The sequence below is a fragment of the Camellia sinensis genome, chromosome 9, assembly GCF_055761805.1.
Source record: "Camellia sinensis isolate YWXY chromosome 9, ASM5576180v1, whole genome shotgun sequence".
Lineage (NCBI taxonomy): Eukaryota > Viridiplantae > Streptophyta > Magnoliopsida > Ericales > Theaceae > Camellia > Camellia sinensis.
This window is the reverse complement of record NC_138969.1, coordinates 193,520,831-193,531,619: the sequence shown is the minus strand read 5'-3', so window position 1 is coordinate 193,531,619 and position 10,789 is coordinate 193,520,831. Positions and strand designations below refer to the sequence as shown.

The 10,789-nt window shown below is 34.9% G+C and overlaps 1 protein-coding gene and 1 long non-coding RNA gene across 2 annotated transcripts; one reads left to right on the top strand and one right to left on the bottom strand.

Moving 5' to 3' along the window:
- Nucleotides 1–3,012: 3,012 nt before the first annotated feature.
- Nucleotides 3,013–4,665, top strand: LOC145800015 (protein FAR1-RELATED SEQUENCE 5-like). The gene is made up of 3 exons (XM_082889671.1): nucleotides 3,013–3,305; nucleotides 3,466–3,587; nucleotides 4,145–4,665. Exons 1-3 carry the CDS (start codon nucleotides 3,013–3,015, stop codon nucleotides 4,663–4,665), a joined length of 936 nt encoding a protein of 311 aa, XP_082745797.1.
- A 3,257-nt stretch (nucleotides 4,666–7,922) lies between these two features.
- On the bottom strand, nucleotides 7,923–9,770 carry LOC145800079 (uncharacterized). The gene is made up of 2 exons (XR_014341403.1): nucleotides 9,594–9,770; nucleotides 7,923–8,401 (listed from the first exon to the last, which is right to left on the bottom strand). It is a non-coding gene; the product is annotated as an uncharacterized LOC145800079 (long non-coding RNA).
- Between the last annotated feature and the right edge of the window lie 1,019 nt (nucleotides 9,771–10,789).

Below are 10,789 nucleotides of genomic sequence, written 5' to 3'. Positions count from 1 at the left end.
TCAGTACAAGTCTAGAAAATTATAGAAATCATTTAGATTATATATATCATATGCTGGGACATAAGGAAAAAAATGAATATTTGCATTAATCCAAATAGATACATATATAGGATTGTACAGTGGAAATTTTAAAACACATAGATAAAGACAATGTTCCATATCATGCATGAATAACAGTCAAGTACAGTGCAGGAAATAACTGATTTAAAATGATGACAATACCCAATGCTAATGTTCCAAAAAGACATTGGCAGCAAGAAATTAGCTTCAAGTGGCTAGAATGTTTCATTTCCCTAAAAAATTTATGTTATGAGAATAATGGAAGATTAAAAAAACAAATGAATATATCAGCAACTCAGTTTCTTCCCACCTTTATTAAAAAGGGAAATTACACCTTAGTAATATGTTTAAAAGATAATTAGAGATTGATAAAAAAAATAAAACACTTTTAATTATTAAAGTTCATAAATTTTATCACTGATTTGAATTTTTTCTCAATAACATTGAATTGTTATTTCACCAGCAAGAGCTTGTCACATAAGTGATAAACATAGCAAAACGGAAGCAAAACCCACAAACCCATGTCCAACGGACAAAAAAAAAAAAGAAGAAAGAAAACCCCAAAATAAAACAGTCATTCTCATAACAGAAAGTCAAATTATGTAAAGAAACTGAAAGAAAGAGAGCACCAGCGTTGTTGACGTGAATAAAAAGACACATATTCATAGACAAAATAAATAAATAAATAAAAAAAACAACACAAAAGCAAACATTCAACAAGAATAAGGTAAGAAAATGAAAACAAGCCACAAAATAAAAACCAACCTGTTGCTTCCCCGTCCAAATTTTTTTTTTAGTAAAATCGTTTGTATATTTGTTTGTTTTGATTTATAAATATATATATATATATATAGATCCTCTTTACTGAATCAATATTCTCTCACATTGTATTACAACTGGTTTTGATCTTTATATATATATAGATATATAAAACTTTACAAACTAAAAAGCAAAATAAAATCACACTTGCTATCCTAAAAAACCCAATTTACCTTTCAACTTTTCTCTCACTGATTCGAACAACTCTCACTCAATACATTACATATTATGCAAAAAAGTACACATACTGATAAATAAATAAATATATATATATACACTCAATTTTTGATGAAAAAGAAACTGGAATTCTTGAGGGGTGAAGTGTTGGTTGACTAAAATAGAAACCAAATAAGCCCTAGAATTTAGAAATTCAAGAAAAGGTCGCGAATTACAAGAGAAGCAGAGCATTCAGAATCCAAATGCAATGAATCATGAAAACTAATAAGACACTCCTTACTTGTTCACATGACTTTGAGAAAGTAACAAAAGCATCGAATCGGCAGAGAAACACCGAATGCGAGAGCGAGAGCTGAAACAAGTGTTTTGGGAAGAGGAAAAGGAAAATAAGAGAGATGAGATGAGTGCCTTAACGTCAAACTAGTCTTGCCGCCGAAGAGATGAGTGTACTGTTTGCCTCTCACAGCAAGATCCTCTCTCTATTTTGTGTAGGTCGACACAACGTGTGGCTTTGAAGAACCTCAAAAGGGTTTCGGGACTACCGTGTTTGCCTCTCGATCTCTACCGCTATTCAATTGATAGTAGAACTTTGAAGAACAAGGGTTTGAAGAACCCATTCCCCTTTTAACCAATTCACCGTCTTTCTTCTCCGAATATGGATCACCGGTCACCCTTTCCTGTTGCCCTCGCCAAAACGACGTCATCTTCCTTTACCCAGCTCTATGTTTTGTTTTGTTTAGCCCTAACGAAAATTGAGAGAGAGACAGTAGACGAAAAGAGAGAGAGAGAGAGAGAGCTGAGAGATGAGAGAGATGGTGGAGGGGCGCGACGGCGAAGGCAACGGCATGGTGGAGGGACGCGACGACAAAGGACGAAGGATGGCGAAGGGAGGAGACGGCCATGGCGAAGGACGGAGAATGGCGGAGGGAGGCGACGTGATGGCAAGGCGAGATTGCGGCCATGACGAGGAAAAATAAGTGACATTAATCAGGATCATCATATCAGATTTTTGTAGCTGATATATATACATATATATATCTGTCTGAAATTTTTTATAAATAACTCGCCCTTGTCCGAAATTTCTGAAATTGGGTTTTAAATGATTATTCATTATTAATCTGTCTGTCTTTGTTCAATGTCTAGGTTAAGTTTTGTTTGTAGAAGTCAAAAAAGATTATAGAAAAATATAAATGCCCAAGTGACGTTGTGTTCTGTTCAGTTATTTGCTCATAATATCAAGTATCAATTCTGGGTTTTTCATTTTTTTTCTTCATTTTTTGTTGTTATGTTCTTCAATTTTTATGTGGCTTCCAGCTTAATGTATTGGGCTTTTTTACCCAGTGATGGTGCATTCCAACTTTGATTTATTGTTTGTGTTATGTGTTTGTATGACTTGGGCAAAAGGCATATTCCACTACCAAACATGACAAAAGAGAACAATCAGAAAGAACATAGGTAGAGCATGGCTTCCAATACAATGATTTTGTGCTTCATCTTGCTTAAATTGGTCTTGGAAGTGTTTTTTGAATCATCTTGCTGAAAATTTCACCACTAAAAATACATACTTCTTTTGACTTGGGCAAAAGCTAGACATGAAAGATTGGAAAAGCTTTATCATGTGTATTCCAGTACCAAACATTACAAAAGAGAACAATCAGAAAGAAAATAGGTAATAAGATAAATGGGTAGCCCTGGTTAGGCATTACAGAACCAATCTCCATCGAAAAAAAAAGAAAAAAAAAGAAAAAGAAAAGTAAAACAGAGCTGAAGCATATATATATATATATATATATAATTATTCATACCATTCATCAGTTCCACTGGTATATTATATCTATAGGAAAATGTTATATAAAATACTCAGTAGTATTTGTAGGCACACTTCTAAAAAATCCTATCCATCAATTTTTGGGAATTAGCTTATTTTATTATTTGTATAGTAATCAATTGTAGGTAATGGAAGAAAATAATGTTGTTGATGAGTTGGGTAGTTGTGGTTGGAAGCCGAAATTGGGCATGCCATTTGACTCTGAACAAACTGCGTATGACTTTTACAATAACTATGGTGGAAAGGTAGGCTTTAGTATTAGGAAGTCGTATGCACACAAGAACAAACAAACTAAGGAAATAACTTCATGGACTTTTGTATGTTATAAAGAGGGAAGTTGGGGTATTGACAACCGAGATCCACTAGTAAAATTTCCGAGACAAGAGGTGAGATGTGGTTGTGGTGCCCGATTGAGTATCAAGTTAGATAGAAATTTAGGAAATATGTTGCAATTGATTTTGTTGAACATCATAATCATGACCTTGTGCGTGAAGCATTCATATGTTGCCATCCTAAAGAAAAATATCTACCACCCAAGCAATTGAAGTAGAATTGGCTTCAGAATCTGGAATTCCTCTTAGGTCTGCTTATGAGCTATTGGGTAGGGAATCTGGTGGAAGAGCATCACTTGGCTTCGCCAAATTTAACCAAAAAAATTATTTGAGATCGAAGAGACAAAAAGATTTGGAATATGGAGAAGCAGGTAGTGTGTTGCAATACTTTCGTAAGAAAACTATGGAAAATCCATCCTTTTATTGTGCGGTCCAATTAGATTGTGAAGAGCAGATAACTAACATCTTTTGTGCCGATGCTCAAGTGATAATGGACTATGCTCAATTTGGTGATGTAGTGACCTTTGACACTACTTACAAATTAAATAATGAGCATAGACCTTTTGGGACCTTTGTTGGATTTAATCATCATCGAGGAATAGTTATATTCGGCCTTTGACACTACTTACAAATTAAATAACGGGCATAGACCTTTTGGGACCTTTGTTGGATTTAATCATCATCGAGAAACAGTTATATTCGGTGCAGCCTTGATGTATGATGAGACTGTCGAATCATTCACATGGTTATTTCAGATTTTTTTGGAGGCAATGTCAAACAAAGCTCCAAAAACTATTTTCACAGATCAAGATGCTGCGATGGCTAAGGCCATTCCAATTGTCATGCCTAATACAAACCATCGACTTTGCATATGGCATTTGATGCAAAATGCTATGAAGCATGTAAGTTCTCTTTTTTGGAGATGTAGGGGTGAAGGGTGTGTTTTCAAAATTTATGCATGAAATTGATGATGAAGAAGAATTTAGAATACAATGGGACCAAATGCTTGATAGGTATGATGCACACAACAATCATTGGTTAAAGCAAACTTTTGGTGTGAAGGACAAATGGGGATGGCCATATATTATGAATTCTTGGGCGGCTGAAATGAGTACTACTCAACTAAGTGAATCATTCAATGCATGTTTGAAGGATTATATTAATTGTAATCATAACTTGATGGAATTTTTCATGCATTTTGAGAGGGTGCTCTATGACAAGAGGTATAAAGAATTGGAAGCCGAATATAATTTGTCCCAAAAATTGCCAAGGGTTTCCATTCCAACTTTGATGTTAAAGCAAATGGCAGATATTTACACGAAAACAATTTTTGAGGAATTTCAAAATGAGTATGTGCAGTCCATTGAAGCATCCATTGTAGGCACTCGTAATGATGGTGAGAGTACCATATTCACAATTCGAACGATGGTAGATGGAAAAAAAAGATAAGAATGTGATAATGGATACACATGGTTCTTTGAGTTGTAGTTGCAAGAAGTTTGAAGTCAAAGGCATAGTGTGTCGACATTGTTTGAAGGTGCTTAGAGATATATTTAATTCAAAGGACCTTCCTGCACAATACATATTGAAACGATGGACTAAAAAAGCAAAGGTTGAAAGTGTGAAAGACAGTCGTGGGTATGACGTCAAGGCCGATGTGAAACTACATCAAAGCGATCGATATAGGTCATTGATGAATATGTTTAGAGCAATAGCAAGTAGAGCCGCTGAAAGTGAAGAAACTTATCATTTGTCACTTGCAGAAGGTGAACAATTGAGTGTAATGGTTGAAGACAAATTAAGTGTGCACACTTGTGGTCAAGTGGAGGTCACTGAATTGAGAAATTCCTCAACTAACACATGCCCACAGAGTGATGAAGTAGATTGTCCAATCCAGGCTAAGGGACTGAAGAAAAGACAAGCAACTAGTAAGGGAAGAAGGAGGATCAAGGGCGGGATGGAAAAATCTATTGCAAAGAAGAAAAGAATGCAATCTAACCAGATAATTAATTTTGTTATGTGTTATGTGATATGTGTTATCAATTTTGTGTTATGTGTGTTTGGAAAATAATGAATTAAATAAATTGGTTGTTTGCAGGGTGATGCTTTTTGTACTCCTGAAGGTCAATCTGAGCCTCCTGTCGCCATGGGTAATATTTCTAGTCGGGTAATATTTACAATTGTGTGCAACTTTGTATCAATCTTGTTGGATTGGTTATTCTTGCAACTAGTAGCGTGAAATTTATTATTTTGGGTCTTTTGTGATACATGTAGGGTGGTTCTTTTTCTGCTTCTCAAGGTCAATCTCAACCTTCTTTATCATTGGGTAATCATTCAATATAGGTAATATTTAATTTTCTATGAAACCCTTGACATGCATAGACCTTAGGGAAATTGAACCTCATACGGAAATTGAACCTCATGTGAATTTTTTATGTTGGTTTACTTTAGGGTGTTTACACTACACAAGATCAATTTCGACATCCTTTTGCCATGGGTAGTAATTATGTTGAGGTAATATATCAAATTGTTTGATTTTTAAAATGAAAATGCATTATTAATTTATTTTCATGAAACTTATTATTTTCTTTATGTTGGTTTAATTTAGGGTGTTTACACTACACAAGGTCAATCTCGACCTCCTTTTGCCATGGGTAGTAATTATGTTGAGGTAATATATCATATTGTTTGATTTTTAAAATGAAAATGCATTATTAATTTATTTTCATGAAACTTATTCTTTTCTTTATGTTGGTTTACTTTAGGGTCATGGTCGTGCAATCTATATTTCTCAATCTCAATCCCAATCTCAACTAGGGGTGAGCATGGTCTGGATTGGGGTAAAACCAGGACCAATCCGTTATCTACGGTTCCTGAAAAATTGGAACCGATCCAATCCATTTAAATCATGGAACCAATCCGAACCAATCCATTTAAACACGGATTGGATCGGTTTAGGACCACGGATTCACATAATTAAATAACAAAAAAATATATATATATATAACACTTTAATTTCATAAAAACATAAACATAATATTATATTAGTTCCACAATAGCAACATGTTTTTTTATAATAGCGATATATTGTTCTAGAATTCAAACAACCATAAGAAAACTGGTTTTACCATAAGAATTTAGACCATTATAAATTAAAACTAAAAACTAACAAACAAAAGTAATAAAAGAAGATATTACACGGGTTTAGGTTTGAGTTTAGGTTTTATATAGAATAAGAGAAGATACTATAGGGGAGGATGTATAATAAAAATATAGACTATTTGTATACGGTCCGGATCGGTTCCAATCCGGAACCGTGAGGTTCAATCCGGAACCAATCCGTGGACTACGGATTTTTAATTCTTCAATCCAGAACCGAACCACGGATTCAAAAAACCAATCCAAACCTATCGGATTGGACTGGATTGGATCGGATTATGGATTTCACGGATTTCTTGCTCAGCCCTAATCTCAACCTCCCTTTGCCATGGGTCGTTCAAGTGTTCATAATGTCACGTATCCTACATATGATGTGAGTTGTAATTGCTTACATACTTTACATTGAAATGGTAGTATAGATTCTATAAATATTTTAATAAATGTACCACTATTGCTGGGAAATAACACGCCTCAGTCAATGCCGCCTCATTCAATGCCTTTAGTGTATCCCAGTCACACATCGTTTCAGGAGTTGCTTTGAGGTACTACTGTCCAACTGTCGCAAGCCTCACATAGTCCTGTTGACAGTCATGTGGATGGACATCCTTGGAAGCCTTGCACCGAACGATGATGTTATTATATTTGTGGATTTTGGTGCATTTTTTTATGTTTGGTGGGATTTGGATATTTTTGATGGACATTTTTTGTTTGTGTTTAATGTTGAGGTGGAATTTTGAATTTTTCATGGACATCTTCTGTATGTATTTTTAATGTTTGGTGGGATTTGGATATTCTTGATGGACATCTTTTGTATGTATTTTTAATGTTTGGTGGGAATTGAATATTTTTTATCGATATCTTTTTCAAGTATTTTTAATGTTTGGGAACAATGTTCTTTTGTTCATGTGTATGCATATATAAAGTTCTTATTATTTTCGTGTAGAATGCTTTTATTATGAGGATCACATTAATGTTTGTTTTAGTCAATATTTTCTATTGGTTGGTGATTAGGGAACTTGGACAGGTTAAATTGCTTGTGGTGCATTATCAATTCAAGTGGCCATGGTTAATGTTTGTTTTAGTCAATATTTTCTAGTGGTTGGTGATTAGGGAATTTGTTTGTTTAAATTCCTTGTGGTGCATTATCAATTCAAGTGGCACAGGTTCATGTTTCTTTTAGTCAATATTTTCTAGTGGTTGGTGATTAGGGAAGTTGGACAGGTTAAATTCCTTGTGGCATAGGTTCAATTCAAGTGGCACAGGTTCAATTCCTTGTTGTTTGTACAAGCAGGCTTTGCCTTCATTTCCTGTTCTTTTGCTTGTCTGAACTTGTTACTGTTTCACAGCATGGAGAAATGTTTAAGAGTTCATGAAGAAGCTAGGCATTTTATGATTTCACATGCTAAAACCCATGGAAGAATTGAATGTTAAAGCATCATATACATCATATTCACTTTGTGCTCACGTAACATCATATTCACTTTCTTTTCTTAGCATCAATCTTCATACATCATATACATAACACCCAATTTCATTAATTAACACAATTGACATAGCATAGCAACTTCATTAATTAAACATTGTTTGGATTTTACATGCACATATAAAAGTTTCAAAACTAAATACAAGTTCTATAAGTAGTGGTTTACACTTGGTACAAATACAAGTTCACTTGAGCAGCACCACTAGCATGATAAAACCAAGCATCACTATGGTTGTCAACATCATGAATTTGATAGCTTCAAGTCGTTCTCGTTGGTTTGCATCAAGTCATTCCAAGATATTCACAACTTCATTGTTTCTCGCAAAATCATAATCATCCCCACTCTTTTGGATATTTGATCCATTCCCAGTAAGAGGCACTCCCCACGCAAAGTAGTCACAAGCCTTATTTGCACACTTGAAATACAACTTCCTTGGATTTTTCTCTGATTCTAATATGTACACTCCTGCTTTTTTCCCACATTTGCATCTTTTATTTTGAAAGAATCCAGCATCATTGTTTGAACTCGTTGACATGTCAATCCTAATTACAAGTAAACACAAAAGTCAATTTCAAACGCAACACAGATCTAACCATAGTTGAAGTTAAGAGATGTAGGTAACAAGCATAAGATCATATTACTTCATATTACTAGCCATCAGTTTTCAGCAAGTTCGGAGATTAATCAACTTGAAGAATTAGAGAAAAGAATGGCATGAACATCATGCAAAAGTGATAATGTGCCCAGTGAAAATGTGTTGCAGTTGGTCATTAAAAAGATGAATATGAGTTATAGTTTCTGTATATACTTAACAAAATGCACTACTTCCATTCCTTCAACTAGTGTTGTAGGCCTCACAGATCTATTACCCATTATTTGCATGCATTCACTAAAGTCACAGTATCTTTTTTTTTCCTTTTGATATATTTATTTGATGGTTTTTAATTGCCCATTAATGATAGATAATGTTTGGGCTGGAAGAGGCAAAAGAGTACCAACTACCATATTCTGTCTCCCATGGTGGATTGAGTTATCAACATCAGTTCTCTCTCTCATGGCAAAAGAGTACCAACTACCATAATCCTTAGACTAGATCAATGTCAACATCAGTTTTCACAAGCATAATTCTCTTCACAAAGGTTTTAACATTGTTTACCAAAAATAAAAAATCTGTGCAACTTAATCATGTTATATCACATTCATGGTTCCTTTCTAAAAAATAAACTGCTAACAATATACACCATGGTTCCTTTCTATCTCAATCATGTTATATCACATTCCTAAGATGGACTAAAAAATGAACTAAAAAATTTGGCTGTTATGTATTGATCAACATTCCTAAGATTTGGCTGTTATGTGTTGATTTGGCTGTTATGTGTTTATCACAATACATATCGAAACGATGGACTAAAAAATGGATCAACACACTTCATTTTGACTAAAAAAACGTTGATCAACACACTTCATTTTGCAGGACTAAAAAATGGATTAAAAAATCAACACATAACAAGACACAAAAATCAACACATAACAGCCAAATCAACACAAAAATTCACAAAAATCAACACATCACAAAATTATGCTTCTAAACCTGTGGAATAACTGACTCAACTCAACCCAACAGCCACAATTTCGAAATAAATTTCAGATTAAGTATAGATCTCATTGTACAAAAGTTGAATCAAACCAATTAATCATAGAAGAAGGGAAGAGAGAGAGAGAGATGAAATGAACCTCGTCGGACCTTTTGTGTGTTCGTCTGTCGCCTCTCTGTCTTCGTCTTTCACCCTCGCGTTCGTCGCCTCTCCCGTTCGATCTTCCTCGCCTCTCCCGTTCGATCTGTCCAGCTCTGTTTGTCTCTAGCTCTGCTCGTCTTTATCTATCAGAGGGGCTAGGGCACAATGAAAAGGGGCTGGAAAATAAGAGGTGAAAAAAAAAAATATCAAAACGACGTCATTTTGATGCGCCGCAGGGACGGCCGCAGGAAAGGGCGACCGAAGATCCGAATTCTTTCTTCTCCCTCTCTTTCTTCTATGTCACTTATGATTAGAACCCACTATCAGTGCATTTTGATAATAAAAAATTAAATTAAATATATTTTTTTGGCACGCGGCGCCACAAATTATTAGGTTTTGGCACCTTAAGTTTTTGGTCATACCATTCATGACATAAATGGTGAGCCGTAAAAAGTGATATTTTTAACGATTGGCATATGTGTGTCGTATATAACTGATGTATTAATGGCATGCCATATGTATGTCACAGAAAATTTTATTATTTACGGCTAAAATTGCAAGCCATAAAAAAATTATCATTTTTACCATTAACGGCCTACACAATAGACACGTCATGGTTAGGATATTATTTACGATATATAAAAAAAGAAAGTTATAAAAGTGAAAATCTACAGCTTGCATTTATTGTATATCGTTGATGTAATGCCGTAAAACTTCATATTTGTTGTAGTTGTCCTCAATCTTTCTTTACCAGTACAACTTCCACCTCTGCTGCACATGCACCTGTTGAACATCCAAATCCAAATTGGCATCTACGATTTGGTCGTCTTTCATCTAAAAAGCTTCAACACATTGTAAACACTTTTCATTTGTCTTCACACACTTCATCAAGATTGTGTACTGATTGCTGTGTCTCTAAGACATATAGATTACCATTTAGTTTGTCTAATTCCACTGTTAATAAACCTCTTGCTCTTATTCATTCAGATGTTTGGGGCCTTTTTTTTGCATCTGTATCTGTAGACACCCCATTTTTGACTGACCTTAAGACTCAGACGTCATCGATTGAGCGCTTGGTGATGTTGCATATCGTGCTCGTTCAGAGGTTTCGGAGTCTTGGCCGCGAGCCTTGCCTCCGGACTTCCGGACTCTTTTGTGCTTTGCTTGGGTTTACGAACCAGGCTCTGTTTTCTC